The sequence below is a fragment of the Jaculus jaculus genome, chromosome 19 (assembly GCF_020740685.1).
Source record: "Jaculus jaculus isolate mJacJac1 chromosome 19, mJacJac1.mat.Y.cur, whole genome shotgun sequence".
In the NCBI taxonomy this organism is placed as follows: Eukaryota; Metazoa; Chordata; class Mammalia; order Rodentia; family Dipodidae; genus Jaculus; species Jaculus jaculus.
In genome coordinates this window covers 13,330,554-13,350,543 of record NC_059120.1, presented here as the reverse complement: position 1 = coordinate 13,350,543, position 19,990 = coordinate 13,330,554, and the positions used below count along the sequence as shown (strand labels likewise).

The 19,990-nt window shown below is 43.9% G+C and overlaps 2 protein-coding genes across 2 annotated transcripts in view; one reads left to right on the top strand and one right to left on the bottom strand.

The window, feature by feature from the left end:
- Nucleotides 1-19,510, bottom strand: part of Dnase2b (deoxyribonuclease 2 beta) — a 28,157-nt gene extending 8,647 nt beyond the window's left edge. Inside the window, exons 1-4 of the mRNA XM_004653751.2 lie at nt 19,333-19,510; nt 12,568-12,931; nt 9,771-9,948; nt 5,232-5,313 (exon numbers count right to left, since the gene is read on the bottom strand). Coding sequence (XP_004653808.2) covers nt 5,232-5,313; nt 9,771-9,948; nt 12,568-12,680 — 373 coding nt within the window. The 5' untranslated portion in view covers nt 12,681-12,931; nt 19,333-19,510. The remainder of the gene's footprint in view (nt 1-5,231; nt 5,314-9,770; nt 9,949-12,567; nt 12,932-19,332) is intronic.
- A 98-nt stretch (nt 19,511-19,608) lies between these two features.
- LOC101604628 (uricase-like) overlaps nt 19,609-19,990 on the top strand; it is a 32,852-nt gene continuing 32,470 nt past the window's right edge. Inside the window, exon 1 of the mRNA XM_045138502.1 lies at nt 19,609-19,776. Coding sequence (XP_044994437.1) covers nt 19,723-19,776 — 54 coding nt within the window. The 5' untranslated portion in view covers nt 19,609-19,722. The remainder of the gene's footprint in view (nt 19,777-19,990) is intronic.

The following is a 19,990-nucleotide window of genomic DNA, read 5'->3' as shown; positions in this document are numbered from 1 at the left end:
AGGCAAGTGCCTTAACCATTGAGCCATCTCTCCAGCCCCCCCATTTTTTTTTGTTTGAGTTTTTTGAGGTAGGGTCTCACCCTAGCCCAGGTGGACCTGGAATTCACTATGTTGTCTCAGGGTGGCCTCAAACTCACAGTGATCCTCCTACCTCTGCCTCCTGAGTGCTGGGATTAAAGGTGTGCGCCATCACGCCCTGCAAGAGATTTTAAGAAGGCAGGCAAGCAGGGAAGCCTAAGCAGGGGAGAGACCAAGAAACCCTCTGAGAGAGAGAAAGGTCCCTCAGTGGGGCGTGGTGGTGCACAGCCTTCAATCATGGTACTCGGCAGGCCCAGGTGGGAGGATCTCTGTGAGACTGAGGCCACTCTGAGGGCACAGAGGAAGATCCTTCTCCAGGAGAAAGGTCTCTGGGGAAGGGGTTGGCACACATGCAGAGCAAAGTAGGGAGTCACCCAGGGATAGAGAAATTCTCTCCTTGCCAGACAGGCTGGAAAGGTGGGGGGACCAAGAGGATGTCCTCACATAGGGGCTCACAGAGTAGAAGGAGAGGGGCCAGGGGGCCAAGAGAGGTCAGAAGAGCCAACAGGCTCAAGGGGCAAGAGCTTGCACAAGGGAGAAAGAAGGGTCATGCAACACACACACACACACACACACACACACACACACACACACACACACACACACACACCCTCAGGCCCATTTATGTTAACCGTCATGGAATAAGCCTCACCATCAGACGGAGGTGAGTGAGGGAGAGACTTGATTGGTTGGTTGTGGGCTCAGGAGGGTGACTCGGGAAGGCCCAGCCCGGTGTGCTCAGTCTGGGGAAGAAGCAGGAAGCTGTTGCCGGGGAGTCGATGTCATCCAACCATTTTGGATGACACTGGATCAGACAGGAGTTCATCTTGCCAGAGCAGGCAAGGTGGCATCCATGTTTCTGTGGGTCAGTCCCTGGCTAACGACTGATCAGAAACAAAACGCTATCTCTCTCCTAAACTGTGTCAGCATATGACATGCCAATATAAAATCCACTCAGGTGGGCTTTGTTTGTCGTAGTGGAAACCCAAATGCCAGCTAATTAGCTCTTCTTTAAAGGGCAAGACTTTCGGAAAGCACACTCTGGTGGAAATGGAATCAATCAATGGCCAAGTGGAAAATGTTGCAAGTTCTGTTGCCTAACAGGGCTACGTGACGTTCTGGTGCGCCTCTCGCCAGATGAACGCGCTGACTGCTGGAACCCTAGCTCCCTTGCATGACTGCAAAGGCCCCAGATATCTCTTTGGGGTGCCTGTGGGAAAAGTGAACTCCTCCAACTTCACATTGTACCCGGTTTTCTTTCTCTCCAGCCCTTACAGCAGCGAATAGGCTCGAGGAGGAGTGGTGGTCGGAGGCTGCTGGAGGAGAGACTGCAGAATGTGGCGCATTATGAGAACTGCCGGGCTCCAGGTTAACTGCGCTATCACGAGGGAAACAGGGACCATAAAGCTTTTAGTGCTCATGACATTTGACCACCATAAAGTATAATTTTCATTTTCCCCCTTCTCTTCTTTTGCATGTGCATGTGGTGTGCATGCAGAGTGTATGAATGCTCATATGTGTGCGTGTGCGTGTGCGTGTGTGTGTGTGTGTAGGTGTGAATGTTCAGGCGTGCCAAGGCATGTGGAAGCCAAAGGTTGCCATCTGGGGTCTTCCCCAATCTCTGCTCACCTTGTTCTTTGAGACAGGGTCTCTTGTTAACCCTACAGCTCTCCAGGTCATCTAGACTAGCTAGCCAGTAAGCCTCTCCTCTGCTGGGGTTATGTCACACGCCATCGCGATCTGGACTCAGGTTGCCCATGCTTGTGTGGCAAGCACCTTACCCACCAAGCCATCCCCCTAGCCCCTTGCTTTGTTTCTTTTTTGAGACACAGTAACACATTGTAGCCTGGCTGGCTTGCACTGACTATGTAGCCCTGGCTGGGTTCAACCTCATGACAGTCTTCCAACCTCAGCCTCATAGGCATGGGCCACTATGCTTGGTTACAAACTGTATTATGATTATTTTTTTTTGTAATTCATTTTTTTTTCGAGGTAGCATCTCACGCTAGCCCAGGCTGACCTAGAATTCACCATGTCACCTCAGGGTGGCCTCGAACTCATAGTGATCCTCCTACTTCTGCCTCCCAAGTGCTGGGATTAAAGGCATGTGCCACCATGCCTGCCTTTTGTAAATTTTTTTAAAAAATATTTTAAATTCATTTATTTGCAAGGAGAGATAGAGATAGATGAGAGAGAGAGAGAGAGAGAGAGAGAATATACTGACACGCCGGGGCCTTTAGCAGTTGCAAATGGACTCCAACACATGTGCCACTCGCATCTGGCTTTATATGAGTACTAGGGAATCAAACCCACGTGGTTAGGCTTTTCAGGCAAGTTCCTTTACTGCTGAGCCATCTCTCCAGCCCCACAAATTATATTCTTTATCAGAGGTTGCAAATTATCAGTCCATGGTCAAATGCACCTTCCTGATACATTAAGTTTTCAGTGTATCATAAAAACCGAATCCACTGCCAACCTTTAAATCTCTGGCGGGTGGGGGGGGGGATATTTCACAAATACTAATTTCTAGCATATCCTGAAAAATGCATCCGTGCAAATCATAATTGACCCCCAAGACTGTGTATGTACCCTGCAGTTACCTACTGGTTGTGCCAACTGCATCAGCTGGCATCAACTGTCTGCCCTTGAAGGCATTTAAACTTGGAACCCCCTGCAGAATGTTGATTGCTATAGAAGTTATTCATGATATATTAAGTTGAAGAAGAGTTGAGGCCGGGCGTGGTGGCACATGCCTTTAATCCCAGCACTTGAGAGGCAGAGGTAGGAAGATTGTCGTGCGTTTGAGGCCACCCTGAGAGTAACCAGTGAATTCCAGGGCAGCCTGGGCTAGAGTGAGACCTTACCTCTAAAAATCAAAAAATAAAAAGAGGGTTGAAAAAATAATAATTATATAATATAATATATATGATATAATATATATAATAATTATATAATAAGGTTAATTAGGGTTTTTTTTGAGACAGGGTCTCATGTATCTGAGGATAACTTTGAACTCCTGTTCTTCCTGCTTCCACCTTCTCTTAAATTTTGGTATTACATGTATATATCAGTATACCCAGCTTAATAACAATAATTTTAATTATTAATATTTATAATTTTACCATATTTCTATTAAACCTATAATTAATAATTAATAACAATATGATAAAATGTTCTAAAATAAGCATCTTAGAAAAAGTACAAAGGGTTGAGAGCTGGGGAGATGGCTCAGTAGCTAAAGGAATTTGCTTGTGAAGCCTGCTGGCCTGGGTTTGATTCCCCAGTACCCATATAAAGTCAAATGCACAAAGTGGATCTATCTACCTGGAATTTGTGTTTGCAGTGGAAAGGGTCCTGGCATTCCCATATTCTCTCTCTCTCACTCGCTCTCTCAAATAAATAAAAATATTTGAAAAAAGGAAAATGGCAACTTAAAAATAAAGAAAATGAAAAAGTACCAAGGTAGTATTAAGTGTGAATACAGATTTTTTTCTACCTGCAGTTTGAATTTTCTATAATATGTACATATATACACATAGTTTGTTAATAGCAAAATGACAAAGATTATTATAATAAAGATGACTGTATAATAACCACATGCAACAATATATATATAAATTATTATTACATGAAAACTCTTTAAAATACATTTCAAAATATGTCTATATTTTTAATTTTTGTTTTTTTGAGGTAGGATCTATCTCTGGTCCAGGCTGACCTAGAATTAACTATGTAGTCTTAGGGTGGTCTCGAACTCATGGAGATCCTCCTTCCTCTGCCTCACGAGTGCTGGGATTAAAGGCGTGCACCACCATGCTGGATATATTTTTAATTTTTATTGACAACTTCCATAAGTATAGACAATATGCCATAATGATAATCACCTTCTACCACTCAGAAATGTTTATCTCAAATAGAGTTGCACGTTATAAAGACTGAATTTTCACTTCAAAGAATCCAATACTGAGAAATGCCTCATATGTACTTGGGAGGCAGAGGCAGGAGGATAAGGAACTGAAGGTCAGCCTTCGCTTAATAATAAGTTAGAGGCTGGCCTGGGAAACAGGAGACGCTGTATCAAAAACAGAAATGTTAAGAAAGATCCTCCTCACATTATTGAATCACAGTATGACCACCAAACAAAGTCCAAGTCCAGAAAAAAGTTGTCAATAGCTTAGCGTTAATATTTCCAACTGACTTTGGTCTGTGGTCATTGTGTTTATTTCATTCATCACATAATTCTGCTTTGGTGACATATGTGACCATTCTGGACTCTTTGTGGAGGTCAAGGACAAAATCAAATTTAGGCATTTTGAATAATGAGCTTATTTATGATTAAAAAGGATATTAATAATAATAACATCCTGAAGGATATTTAAAAAGTGGATTTTAGTCAATGTCAATTATAACTCAATAGACATTACTAAGCCATGCCTCATGACACAACCTGCCCTCTTCCCTACTTGGGAGGTTCAGACCAGAGGAACACAGGTTAAAGACCAGGCTGGACAACCTAGGGAGAACCTGCTTCAATATGAAAACTGAAAACAAGTCGGGGGATGTAGCTAGTGGTAGAGTGCTTGCCTTAGATTCAATTCCCACTGTCAAAAGAATAAACCTAGAGCTGGAGAGATGGCTCAGTGGTTACAAGTGTTTGCTTGTAAAGCCTGACTGCCCAGGTGAATAGTATCAGATGCAAAAATGGTGCATGTGTCTGGAGTTCATTTGCAGTGGCAGGAGGCCCTGGTGCACACACACACACACACACACACACACACACACACACCACACTCTCTGTGTTTCTCAAATAAATAAAAATTATTTTTTAAAAGTAAACCTAGCTAAAAAGTATGCATATGCATATATACAGCCTTACTAGTGTGATATGTATGTATATGTATATTTACATGTGTAGACACAGTCTGGCTGGTATTTGAGCCACTGGAGTTTATGAAAGGAGCATTACTATGTTAAAATTATTTTAAATTATTTTACTACCCATTGCACAAAACTCATACACTTTAATAAACTAAAATAAAACATTAAACATGAAGACTATCTTTTTTAGTTAGGAATGTTAAACTATTCAACATGAAAGGTTTAAGAAGATGTTGATTTCTAATAGGAAAGAGAATCAAGAGCCATTGTCATACCTTTGGTGTGTCCATAATTTCTGCTGTAATTCATAGACTTGGGGATGCCATCATTGTACATAAGATAGGCTGTGTTGTTACTCTGTAGGAATATATTAGGGTTATAATGGCATAAACAATCTCACAATTGCTCACACTATTTCTATAGCTATCTAGCCCACAATAGAAAGCTTTCATTAATACACATGAGAAGTCACCCATTCTCCTAATAGGCAGCTTTCTATCAATATGCATTTGGTACTGGATAAGATGGATGGGTGGGGAGGAAGCCATTCTCAACCATGGATGGTTCTGGCTCATGTGACAGGAGCTCTTTGCAAGATGATCTGTGTGTGACGGTGATAATTCCATTTGTCTTGGCTGTTTTGGGAACAGGTTTTTGATTAAGCAACCAGTGTATTATAAAAGAGTTCTGAATTATTTGTTCAGGAAACGAAGTGGGAGCTACCAGCCAAGGATCACACCAGGGTTTTTTCCATTGATATTATAGGCACGGTGCAGAGCAGGCTGTCCTCCTCTGACCTCTGCCCGCCTTGGGTCTCACTGACTGGTCACAGCTTTGGATTGAACCAGGATTCTTCATTATCTGTTCCCTTCCTCTCTGCCACGAGAGGTTTTTATCTTCAGCCCGTTCCTCTTGCCACGTCATCTTCCTCACTTGACAATTCCCTCCTTAGAAAAAGCGGTGAAATTTAATGTGTGATACTGGATTACTTTTGATAAGTCAAAATGAGTCAGTTCCCCAAAGAGCTAGCCAAATCTCTATATCACTATAAAGCGATGATTTTCTTAGTGTCTTTTTGACATGTTCTGGACACTTGTTTAGACCTGTTCTAGGTGGTTTCATTCTATCTGGATCAAAATGACTTTTATTTGAAGTCAATGATGTTGATATTGAAAAATCTACTGACATAATAAAATTAGAAAAGAACAAATCAGCTCTTTTTTTTTTTTTTAAAGCCCTTACCTTTCTCCCAGAAAGAAAAGTAATAATGGTTCACTTGCAGTTACTTAGTTATTTAATATAATTTGAAACACTTTAAAAGGTCCTGCCTTGCCTGTGGCTACTTTCGTTTGGCATACTCAAGAGCCGGTAAGCTGTTTCCTCAGCCTCATCTCCTACAGTCCGTCACCGTGACAGAATGGCACTGTGTCATCCTTCTCTGGAGAAATGACAGTCTATGAGCTGGCACTGAATGTGGTAAAGAGGCCACTGGTGCATCTTTGGGGTGTCACATGCAGGGAAGATCCTGTGAGAATCTTTATTATACTAGATGATATTTATTTTTCAAACCAGGCATGTTACAGCCAACTAAGACTAGATTGTTTGCAGCCTTGATGGAAAAAGAGGCTATTGACAAAGGGGAAAGAGCACAGACTTAGGCATAGACGGGCTGGGTGTGGCTGAAACATGCCTGTAATTCCCATACTTAGGTGGCTAAGGCAGGATTGCAAGTTCAAGACCAGCTTGGCAGAGATGCTTATCTGATCATAGTGTGAAAGAAAGAAAATCAACCATGAAAGTAGGAAGGTTGGGAAAATACAGGAACAAGTTTGGAAGAATAAATGGCTTACTGGGCATAGGAGGGGCATAAGGCAGGGTGATGAGAAGATGAACATAATTGAAATACATTATTGGCATGTATGAAATTGCCAAAATAAAATAAAAATAAAACATTTATCTTAAAAGTCTAGCTTGGGAGGTCCTGTCATATAAATATATGACAGTTTTATTTCTTTAACCCATATACTGAGTATTGTTTTGACTGCTAAATATTGGCAAGTGAGGATTGGCCCCTGACTGTAGCCTAGCAGGAGACAGAGCAGGGTGAGTATAAGCAGCTGCGGGTTAGTCTGACCAGTGTTGTTAGGGTCTGTGGAAGGCTCTTATTTGCAAAGGTAAACGGAGAGAATGAGTCCCAATGCAACCCAGCTATTGGCCTCCATCTCCTTGACATCAGTTGGTCTGATCTTACATTTCTACTCTTTGACGTTCGATTCCAGGTCAGGGCCTGAGAAGTTTCTTACAGTTCATGCTGGCACATAGTTCCAACCTCCAAGGATCACCCCGTCTCTCTTACACACCCCTGCTGCTCTTACTTTCTTTTGGCTCCACGCCAATCACACAGGGAAAGCAGCCCCTTTCCTGACGTCTTCCTCCCAGAACCAATTGGCCAAGGCACCGTGTGTGAGCAGGTTTGCTAAAGATAAGAAAGCCTGAGAGGCCCCCAAGTCCAACCCCCCTCTGTCTTTCTCACACTTGTGAAAAGCCATTGATTCCTTCTATTATTTTTGTTTTAAAGACACAGTCTTGTTCTATAGCTCAGACTATCCTGAAACTTGCTGTGCAGCCAGGCTGGCCTCCAACGCTTAGTAATCCTTGTGTCTTAGCCTCCTTGCAGGCACGAGCCAGCACCACGCAAGCTATGAAACCAGCTCTGTTTTGCAAAGCAGTTTAATTCTTCCTCCCAAGGCTCTGCCTTTGCACACCACAAGCTCATTACTGGATTCTGCCAGACAGCTGGCTATGGTGAATACCAGCGCCTTGACAAAGATGCCCCCGGAAGTCCCTGGGATGGGTGGAGAGCAATGGGAGGTGTTTATTTTCTCACTGATGGGCTGTGTTCGCCGCTCCCACCCCCAACCTTGGAAAGCAGGGGTAGCTTCAGGCACTTTTCATTTCATATAACAGCCTGCTTATTCAAAACAGGGTTGTTGTTGAGATTAAATAATTTTCAAAAACACCTAGAGTAGTGCTTGGCACATCACATGTTCTGCAACAGCCTGCAAAGTTGTTTAAGCTTTGTAATTTTGTTACAAGGCTGCACCTAATGGCAGGCAAATAAAATGAGCACCCTCACACACAAAGGCAGCTCCCTGCATATTCTGAATGTATATTCAAGTAGACGTGCAGTGTCACCAGAGGCCAAAGCAATCTCGTGGTGGGAATTAAATTACCTAACATGTAAAAGCCCAGCACCCAGTCTGCTGTATCACGGGAACACAGTTATGTTATGCATTTATATGTTAGTGTTAGGAAGTGCCTACATGAGTGAAATTGTGTGTTAATTACTGGTTGGTTTAATTTGTCACCTCTGGCTGGAAAGCAGTTGCTGTGCGACAGATGGAGCCCGGACTACTGGGTGGTTGCCCACACTGAGGCAGCAGGCCTTCTTCCTTGGGTCTTTGGCTGGTCAGCTCATCACATGATGTAGTCCAGGAAGCAGGCTTGAGCTCCATGTCTGGTGGTTCAGTTCCTGGCCCTTGAAACTAAAGCCTTAGCTGTCAGCCTACCTTTAAAAAATTTTTTTTGTTTATTTATTTATTTATTTATATGAGAGAGATCAAGAGTGAAAGAGGCAGAGAGAGAGAGAGAGAGAGAATGGGCGCACCAGGGCTTCCAGCCACTGCAAACGAGCTCCAGATGCATGTGCCCCCTTGTGCATCTGGCTAACGTGGGTCCTGGGGAATCTAGCCTCGAACCGGGGTGCTTAGGCTTCACAGGCAAGCGCTTAACCGCTAAGCCATCTCTCCAGCCCAAGCCTACCTTTTTGAAAGTAATTAATTGAAAGGAAGACCCAGGGAACTCCACCACTCCATAACTCGTGGCATAATGTTCCCAGATTGCTGGTAGGAGGAGAGAGATTCCCCAAGCCATTTTCAATTGGATGCATAAGAGAACAGGTGTTCAGTGAACTATCAAGAGTTTTGCTAGTGAGGAGACTGCAGCAGCCAATTAGTTCACACCTTGCCCAGTGATGCCATTGGGTCTGTTACCAACAATTTGCATTACTATGAATGATGGTGATATATTTCTCTTTTAAAAATATGTTTTAGGGCTGGAGAGATGGCTTAGCGGTTAAGCGCTTGCCTGTGAAGCCTAAGGACCCCGGTTTGAGGCTAAGTTCCCCAGGCCCCACGTTAGCCAGATGCACAAGGGGGCACACGCGTCTGGAGTTCGTTTACAGAGGCTGGAAGCCCTGGTGCGCCCATTCTCTCTCTCTCTCCCTCTATCTGTCTTTCTCTCTGTGCCTGTCACTCTCAAATAAATAAATAAATAATTTTAAAAAATGTTTTATTTTATTTATTTATTACAGCAAGTGAGAGAGAATGGGTACATGAGGGTCTTTAGCCATTGCAAACGAGCTCTAGGCTCATGCACCACCATGTGCATCTGGCTTACGTGGGTTCTGGGGAGTCGAACCTAGGTACATAGGCTTTGCAGGCAAGCGCCTTAACTGCTAAGTCATCTCCCCAGCCTGACGTATTTCTCTATGTCTTTTTCAGGTTGGTTCTGGTATTTGTCCTGGTCTAGTTTTGAGCTAGTTAGCTTTGACTTCCAGTTTCTGGGGTTGGGGTTGGGTTGAGTGAGTTGATAAGGCTGACCTGGAATTCACTCTGTCTTCTCAGGGTGGCCTTGACCTCAGGGTGATCCTTCTACCTCAGCCTCCCAATTGCTGGGATTAAATGCGTGTAGTGCTACGCCTGGCTGGTTTTATGCATTCTCTTGATCCCAGTGAACAAGTCACTGGCACCTACCTTGGCCGTATGTGCTTCGTGCAGCTGGTGTAAGGTCCTTCCCAAAGCACTCCTGCTGGAATTCACCAGGCGCTCACTCCTCCTCCAGCTTCGGGTTGCAGAGTCCAGGTATAAGTACTCTAGTCCAGTTTCCCCAAAGTCTTTGCCTTGTCTTCTAGGTAACTTATAAAAGACAAACCTAACAAAAGCAATTAGTTATGAATGAGTACCACCTTTTCCCGTGGCAGCCTGGGTGTTAAGTGAGTGCGTGCATCACTTATATGTGCTTGACAAGAGGCCTCTAGGGAAAGGAAACAGTCAAGGTCTCTGCCTCTTTGTTATCTTCTGTTAAAATATTATTTATAAGCAGAGAGGGAAATGGGGGGGGGGAGAGAAAGGAAGGGAGAGAGAGTGTGAGAATGAGCGCACCAGGCCTCTGCAAACAAACTCCCAGACACATGTATCACTTTGAGCAACTGGCTTTACATGGGTACTGGGGAATTGAACTCAGGTTGACAGTTTTTCCAACTAAGTGTGCCTTTATTTGCTGAGCCATCTCCTCAGTCCTCTTTATCCCTTTCTTTACTCTTCCCTAGGGAAGGAAACATGAGTCCAAGTGGGTATGTTCTAAGACCTTAGCTGGCCTGGTGGCTGGGGCTCCCCCACAATGGGGGTGCATGTGTATTGAGAGTAACACTGTGTTTCCACAATCCCAATGGTCGCAGTGCAGGAAAGACTAAATTCTAGGCCAGCTTGGCATTCTCCATGCCAGGACAAGAAGGCTGGGCGGTACGCAGCCCTGTGTGGCTAACCTTGGTTCGTCAGGCAGTGCCGACAGCTGTTGAAGTGGATGAAGGGTCACTGGCCTGGGGTGCAGTGTCAGAGATGAGTCACAGCACTGCTTCCCTGCAGTCATGGATTCCCCCAAAGTTATTTGTTTATTGGAGAAGTCTTGGATTCTCTTTTGCCATGAGTACTTGGCATCTCATCTCTGGGCTAACCACTGGGTGTGCAATTTGGGTGTGGGCTGTGAGGAGAGTGGAAGTGACCGTGAAGCTCTGGCACAAGCGACCTTCCTAACCTCTGCTTATCAGACTACCTTTCATTGGGATTTGTACCCAAATCCAACACATTAAGTCGACCTTTTCTTTCCATTTCCATTTTTCCCTGCGTGGGCGTCTCCTCTGGCTACCTCCCAGCGAGGATAAGTGGTCGGGCCGCACCGCACATGCGGCTTCTCTGTGTGCTCCATTCACACTCTGAGGTTGATATTCTTTGCCGTGGGAGAAGGCATGTGCACTGTAGGGTCTCTGTCCTCCACCTGTTACATGGTAGCACCTCCAAGTTGTGGACAACCAAGAGTGTCTCTAGATATTGCCAAAAGTCCCCTTACTTGAGAGCCACTGGTCTAAGCAAATGCATTCTAATCACAGGACTCCTATAATTAACCCCCACAGGGCACAGCAAAGGAAACGTAATGGATATGCTGTTACCGAGCAGCAGTCTACCTAGCAGCCTGGTCCTACTGAGCCTCGTCCTCTGCTCAGGTGAAATCTTCCTTATCCTTCTTACTCCTTCTTATTTACAGCTTTTATCCCTTACATGTGAGAGGGAACATGCCATTGCTTTTTGGCGTTGACAGGAGGGTCAGTGCCCTTGAACTTTCCTAGTAAATTATAGCAGCTCAGTCACAAATTGCTTCTCTTCTCCATTAGGGAGGGTTGGGAGATGGCTCATTGCTTGAGGACTTGCTACCTAAGCCTGAGGGCTCCTCAGGCGAGAGTGCATCATGCTAGACGTCCCAGAACCCACGTTAAAAAGCTGAGCATGCCGGGCGTGGTGGCTCATGCCTTTAATTCCAGCACTCAGGAAGCAGAGAGGATCGCCATGAGTTTGAGGTCACCCTGAGACTACATAGTGAATTCCAGGTTAGCCTGAGCTAGAGTGAGTCCTTATCTTGAAAAAAACCAGAAAAATAAATAATAAGAAAAATAAAGCTGAGCATGGATGTGCATGCTTGCAAGCCCAGTCTGCAATGGGAAGAGACTGGAGGATCACTGGAGCTCAATGACAGACAGCGGGTCTGGGTTGAGGGAGAAACCCTGGTCGCAAGGAAATACAAGGACGAGGGATAAGAGAAGGGCACTCAACGGTCTCCTCTGGTCTCCACATGCACTTGGGTAAGGAACACACACACACACACACACACACACACACACACACACACACACACACACAGAGCCAAAAAGCAAGTAAGGTCAGGAGAATCCATGACTGCAGGGAAGCAGTGCTGTGACTCATCTCTGACACTGCACCCCAGGCCAGTGACTTTTCACCCACTTCAACAGCTGTCGGCACTGCCTGATGAACCAAGGTTAGCCACACAGGGCTGCGTACCGCCCAGCCTTCCTGTCCCTACATGGAGAATGCCTCAGTTTCAGAAAAATGTCCCCTGCGTTCTCTGTTCGGTCAGTCTCAGGAAAGAGGCTGGGAGGGCTCTGTTAGGAATAGCCATGTGTCATGAAGGGAAATCACCAAGGACAGTCAGTGTCAGCTCACTTCCATTCTGCACCCCGCACCCCAGCTTTTCTCTGCACTGAGCAGTGACTCAAGCCCCAAAGAGCTGCTCACGTTGTTTCTCAGGGGCAACTCACCCACTCCGAAGTGGGCTCTGTCTGGGAGTTGAGCCCGCTGGCATGCTTAATTAAAGTCCCTTTCTTCTTAAGGGAGGAAGCAGGGGGGTGGGGAGTTTCCCTTAGGGTCACCACAGGTACTGACCCTGTACACATATACCAGCCACTCCATTTCTTTTACCTACCAGTCCACAGCTCTGCCTGCTTCATTTCTGCACGAGATTGCAGGGGCCTCCAGGACCCCCAAGAGGCCCAGGAAGAGCACAGCAAGGCTTGTTCTTAGACGTCTCGCTGACATGCTTCTATCTTTCGCCTCGATTCATGCCATGGCAGGACCCTAGCCCATGGATGGTGGTGTCTGCGTTTCAAGTGTCTCACGCTGTGCTGGCTCAGACATTTGGTTCCGTTGACTTCTGCTTTTCACAGTCGGGCAGTGACAGAATGGGATGAATCCCATGCCGTCCTGTGATTTTTGTCACAACATTCCAGCGTGACTCTGGATGACTTTGCACTTGATTGTTGGCTACTTTGCAAGGTCATCAAAAAGTTCTGGAAAGAATAAAGGGTCTGTGTAACCATCGACACAGATATGTCTTTAGAATAATCACATATAGCCTCCAGTTCAGTAGTAAGGGGAACTCCATTGATAAGTAGATGTTGAATAAAACCTATTTCATGATTTTTTTTTCCCTTTCTGAATGATTCTGTCAGTGATCACAAATGTATGGGATTTGTACATTAAAAACAAATGACAAAACCTTTTAATAATTAGGGTCTGTCAGCTATAAAATCTCTATTATAAGGGGATCATTTCTAAGTTGTATTTTAAAGGTTGTTTCAAAGTAAGTGCAAATTCAGTAAAAAAAAAAAAAAAAATGTTGACACACCTTCCCCACCTCTTTGGTCTTGGCCACTCAGCGTGGTGCCTTGCTTTCAGATGGCCTTGGTGTCTAACTAGCTACTGTGCAACCAGGTAAACGTATTGACCGCCCCCTCTTCAGGATTAAATAAAAAAAAAAGTACAGGTATCTACTTTGCCCACACTATCCTTTCTCATTCTTGACACTGGATCTGAACTTAAAGGCCAAAAGAAAATGGCTCACTTCCACCATGACTATGCAAAGGTGAGACTCTTCTTTTTGGGGGAAGAGGGAAGGAGTAGGTAGACATCTGAAAAGGATTTCTTTAACTGCCTGGTACTCTTGAATCATTTACTGTTATCATAAATAGCAGTTAACTTCGTGACTGGAAATAAGGCGATGGCTCTGATCTGCCCCTCTGGTTGTTACAGAACTGTTTAGGAGACTCAGACCAAACCAGACCCTTGAAAACCACATCATTTCAATGGTCTGGTTGATGGTGTTCAGAAGCCCAAATCTGTAGGAAAGCGAGGGCTTGTGAGTCTATTTCTCCTAAGTCACAGGCCAAACTCAGCGGGGCACTCTGGACCACAAGTCCACCTTACCTATGGTACCCACAGGAAGGACAGACTTCTGAGGCTCATATCAAACATATTGACCCAGAATCCTTCCAGCAGAATTCAGGAATTTCTCTCTCTCTCTTTCTCCGTGTGTGTTTGTGTGTGTGTGTGTGTGTGTGTGTGTGTGTGTGTGTGTAGAATTTATTTACTTGCAAGCAGAGAGAGAGAGAGAAGAGATACAGATAGAAAGAGAATGGGCATGCCAGGGCCTCCAGCCACTGCAAATGAACTCCTGATGCATGTGTCCCTTGTGCATCTGGCTTATGTGGGCCCTGGAAATTGAACCTGGGTCCTTTGGCTTCACAGGCAAATACCTTAACTGATTAGCTATTTCTCCAGCCTGGAATCTATATTTTTAATGAGTATGTTGGAGATGCTAGTACATGCTAAAATTTTAAACTTGCTGTCCTGAGGTATAGGAGATTGATAGCCAGTAGAAACAAGGAAGCAGACAAAATTGACTAAACCAAGAAACATGCGTGTCTTACCATTTCTCCATGAATTTTACTTTGCTCTATAGAGGTATTAAAATATTTCTTAAAAATTATTTGAGTGTTTATATATACGAGCATATGTGTATGAGTGTGTGTGTGTGCACGCACACATCTTTGAAACCTCAAACAGTTAAAAAATTTAAGGCATAAAGTTTAATTTTCTATGTTTAAGTGGAAAAATATTGATTTTATTTACTTTGTTTGGCTTGTGAAACTATTAAAAATAATTAGTTATTTGTTTGTTTGTTTATTTAAGAGAGAAAGGGTTGGAGAAAGAGAGAATGGGTGTGTCAAGGCTTTCCACTGCTACAAACATGACCTCCAGTTACCTGCAGCAGTTTTTGCATCTGCCTTTATGTGGGCACTGGGGAATCTAACCCAGGCCATCAGGCTTTACAAGCAAGCAGCTTTAACTGCTGAGCCATCTCTGCAGGTCATGTGAAATGGTTTTGGTATTAAACTGCAGTAACTAAATATACCAAGAATAGGATTCATTGAGATATTTGTAGAATTTAAATAACTTGTTTTCAGTTATGCAAGGTAAAGGTAGTTCACTGAATAGGACATATATTAATTCCTGCTTCTTTCTCCTTGTCACATGTTACAGGGCCTGATTATAGAAAACACTCCTTAAATGTTAGCAAACTATGGTGGTTTGATTCAGGTGTGCCCCATAAACTTAGGTGTTCTGGATGCTAGGTTCCTCAGCTGACAATTGGAAATTAAAGCCTCCTGGAGGTGGTGCATTGTTGGGGGCAGGCTCATGGGTGTTATAGCTAGTTTCCCCATGCTAGTGTTTGGCACACTCACCTGTTGCTATTGTCCATCTTAAGTTGGCCAGTGGGTGATGTCCACCCTCTGCTCATGCCATCATTTTCCCCTGACATCATGGAACTTCCCCTTGAGTCTGTAAGCCAAAATAAACCCTTTTCTCCCCGCAAAAGCTGCTCTTGGTCTGGTGATTTCTGCCAGCAATGTGAACCTGACCGCAGCAGTAATCTTGGTACTAAGAGTGTGGTTGTTGATAGACAGCTGACTACGTGGCTTTGACCTTTTGGAGCTGATTTTCAAGAGGAATGTGGAAGGATTTGAAACCTTGCCCTAATAGATGCCTTGCAGTGCTGTAAGTACAGCCTGATGGACTATTCTGGTCAGAGTTGAAAGACCTGAATGCAGTAAGAACTATGGACTGTGAGGTTTGGCTTATGAGGGTTAGAAAGAGCTTTGCCTGGATTGGGCTAGAAGCAGTTTTTGTGAGAGGCTTGCTGTTATGGCCATGTCCTGAGAAGTTGTACAGGGTTGCATTGCATAGAAATGGACTGGTGTATGCAGAGGGATATGGCATGGAAATGAAATCTTTGGGCTGAAGCTTCTGTCCATTTAGCTGCAATTCTATGAGAGATTACAACCTTTGAGATTGGCCAGCTGACCTGCACTGGGGCAAAAGGAAGAACATAGACTCTTTTGAAGGGACTGAGTGCTCAAGGAGTGTCTTGTTCTTCAAAGTCTGCTTTATTCCCCCTGGATTAACAAGTTGGCACCATACCTGGTATTGTGGAATATAAAAAATGAAGGAAAGAGAGTCATTGAGTTTGCAAAGTGGTCTTGTGTTTTGGAAATGGCCAAGGGCAGTGTGGAGCAAGTTTGCTGGATTGCCTTTATGGAGACCCAAAGGAAAGCTGCTGTCCCTGATGATGTTTTCCAGGACTGTGAACAGCCTAGATGGAGGGATGGAATTGGAATTCCAGAGATTTGTTGCTGGTTAGAATTATCAGATTTGGAGATTTGTCACTTACTAGAGTTGTTGGACTTGGAGTTACAGAGTTTGATGTTTGCCCTGGTTGCTTTAAATATTGTATTAGTTGATTATTTCTTTGCTATGCCTAATGCCATCTTTTGCAGTGTGAATTTTTATTCTGTGCCATTATGGTTTATTTTGTGTGTGGGGCGTAGGGATTTTGGCGATATGGCTCAGTTAAAAGACCTTGGATTATAAGGATGTTTGAACATCATTAAAATTGATTTTAAAAAATGATTTTTAAAGTTAGACTGAATGCATTGTATTTTACATCATGTATGGTTATCAGTTTATGGGGTCCCTGGATGGAATGTGGTGGTTTGACTCAGGTGCCCCCCATAAACAGGTGTTCTGGATGCTAGGTTCTGAGGCTGATGACAATTGGAAATTAAAGCCTCCTAGGGGCAGTGTATTACTGGGGACAGGCTTATGGGTGTTATAACCAGTTTCCCCATGCCAGTGTTTGGCACATTCTCCTGTTGCTATTGTTCACCTTATGTTGTTCAGGGGGTGATATGTACCCTCTGCTCATGCCATTGTTTTCCCCTACCATCATGGAGTTTCCCCTTGAGTCTGTAAGGCAAAATAAACCCCTTTTTCCCAAAAGCTGCTTTTGGTCGGGTGAATTCTGGCAGCAACGTGAACCGACTGCAGCTCTAGGGTTATTCTTATCTTCCTCCAAGGGAGCACAGAGGCATCCCTGTTAGAATTTCATGTCAAGGTCTGGGAAGACCCCGTGAAGCTGCTTTCTTTAGGGCCTTTCTCACTTTTAGAAAACACTATTACCCTCTGGTGTTTGCTGACCTATCGTGTTGATTGTCAGCAGGTGACCATCTTCATGCAAGCACTATGGTGTTAGACACTGTGCCAATTATTGAGAATTTTCAGGAATTCCATCATCCACAAAGCTTAGTTCCAATATGCCCCGTTTAAGAAAACTAAAATCACAAAATAATGTTCAGGAAAGACAGTCTGGTGGATGAAGAAAATGCAATGTTAGACATAACACTACTGCTTTTGATGCACAAACCACACGACAGTATGAAAATATCATGGCTCCTTCTTAACTCAGAGACCTCTGAATAGTAGGGAACTCCTTCTTTTCAACTTGGCCAAGAGCAAACAGAGGGAGAATTTATCTCTGGGAAATGGGCTTTTAACTTTATGGTTGAAAGTTAGAATCCATTCATTTGGCAATACTGGAAAATACTTTGTCTATACATATATTATATAATATATATTAATTTGTTTATATATGAAAGAGAGAAAGGGAGGGAGAGGAAGAGAGAATGGGTGCACCAAGGCCTCCAGCGGACTCTGTAAACGAACTCCTGACACATGGGTCACCTTGTGTGTCTGGCTTACATGGGTCTTGGCGAATGGAACCTGGGTCCTTTGGCTTTGCACTTTGGCTTTGCAGGCAAGTGTCTTAACCATTAAGCCTTGTCTCCAGCCCTTGATCTATTTTAATAGAACATTTTACACACTGTCTTCATCACAGCTTTCTGTACATTTTATGTCTCTTTTGTGTATTCTACCTGCTCATGTCTGCATGAACACTTAATTCTTTATTTAGAAACTTCACTTTTAACTTCCTGTAGAGAATTTATCACTCTATCTCACACAAATATCCAATTCCTTCTTGAATTGTGTTTACTCTGCTTCTTAGCCACTTATTAATACTACAAGTTTTACCTTTTCCAAGTTAGTTTTGAGCTTGCATGTTTCTTGGGGCCATGCTTAGTCTTCTTTTTCTGTCAAAAATCCATTATTTGACATGGTGCATCTATTTCACTAGCTCTGGCATTTACAAGTTGGATTTTGTTTCTGTCACTCTCCATTGTGCTACCTGCGGCTATTGTCTGAAAGGTTTATCTGTGAAAACATTTTAGATACAAAGATAGAGTTGTTTTTCTCCAGATCCTGATATATATCATCTTTATTATGATAGAACCATCCCATGAGAACTCCTGAGAGTCAAGCTGCTGGCTTTATTTATACTTTTGGTAACTTTTTGAAGTATGATTTACATACCACAAGATTTATCTGCTTAAGTTCAGCTTTATTTTTGTTCATGCTTTTACAAGATTGCTCATAGGTTGAGTAAATCTAGAATGTGACAGACTGAAGGAAAGAGTTGATATGGGCTGGAGAGATAGCTTAGCAGTTAAGCGCTTGCCTGTGAAGCCTAAGGACCCCGGTTCGAGGCTCAGTTCCCCAGGTCCCACGTTAGCCAGATGCACAAGGGGGCGCACGCGTCTGGAGTTCGTTTGCAGAGGCTGGAAGCCCTGGCGTGCCTATTCTCTCTCTCCCCCTCTATCTGTCTTTCTCTCTGTGTCTGTCGCTCTCAAATAAATAAATAAATAAATAAAAGAGAAAGAGTTGATATGTTTACTGTGGGAAGAAAGGGAGAGAGGTTGGATTATCTTGATAGAGAGATGAGACAAGCAAATGTAGAAAAAGGATTCACACATGAGAGGCGTGGTCAAGGATAACATTAGGAGAATTGGTAGAAGAGGATGGAAACATGTTGAAAGATCCTGTTCACACTCACTTCTTCCTGGAAGCCATCTTTCATCTCTCTCAATCTGGTTTAGGCCTCTCTGCAACATGTAATACAGAGCTCCCTGTATTATATCAACTAGGGTAACTAACACAATGTGTTACTAATGGTTTGGGCTCTCTTTTTGAGTCTAGGGAGTAGTCTAAAAACTGTGAGGTAAATCTGGCCCCTTGTCTGCTTTTATAAATAAAGTTTTATTAGAACACAACCATATACTGTATAAACCAATGGTTTATATAGTATATGTAGTTGCTTTATGTTCTAATGGCAGAACTGAGACATTAAAACAGAGTCTGAAAAGCCCAGAATATTGACTACCTTATTTTTTACAGGAAAAATTTGTTTAAGCTTACAGTTGTTAGAACCATGACGTAGTTGCTTTGAGAGGCCATATTCTGTCAAGGGTCTATGGCTGGAATAGAAAGCAAGACTAGACCCTTGGTTGCCAGGGATCCTTCAAGGTCACCTGCATAATGGCCTTGGGTCCTATCTAGTGCCTTCCTCACCCGCTCCTCCCCCATTCCACCAGTTGCTTTCCTGGCTCATAACATGGACTGGGTCACATGGCATAGAACTCATCTCTCTCTCCTGGTAATCTAGCTGTGTGGTACTGACCTCGCAGGGCATCGGCTTAACTCTCCCAAAGCTGGTATTGAAGATCTCTCCCCACACAGAAAGTGGTGACCTATTCTACTGCATGCAACTGGTGCCATTAGCTGTTGGTTCCTTTCCGCTTTGTTCCCATTCCTTCCAGGAGAGTTCTGAAGGACACGGAGTTTGTTACATGCAGTAAGCTCACAATGCCGCTGTTGCCAATGGTCCTCATGTAGGTGAAAGTCAATGTTCAACTCCAAGTGCTAGTTCGCTGGCGTTAGTGAAGTATGAAGCTGACCTTTCATCCCACTCCAGAGACCAGCCGCCTTCCACCTCTCTCCCCTAACAGTCCGCCAGCAGTACAGAATCTGCCTGAGTTTACCATACCTTGAAATTAAAAAACCATAAATAATGACCAGGATGCTAGAAAAGGGAGGCCGTGGAGAGAGGCCCAGCTTGGAATTGGTAAGTTTCAGCAGGATTCTTTCCACACTACAGTTTGCCTGTCCCCGTGTGACTTTGGGCAGCTCCTTCCACACCTCTGAGGGAGTTTATTTTAAACTACCAATTCTTCCTGCCAGCTCGGAGTTGTGGTGATGTGAACGATGAAGTAGGTCCCTGTGGGTGGAAAATTAGATGGTAAAATGGTAGAGAACTGCAAGTGTCGGGTAGGATGGCC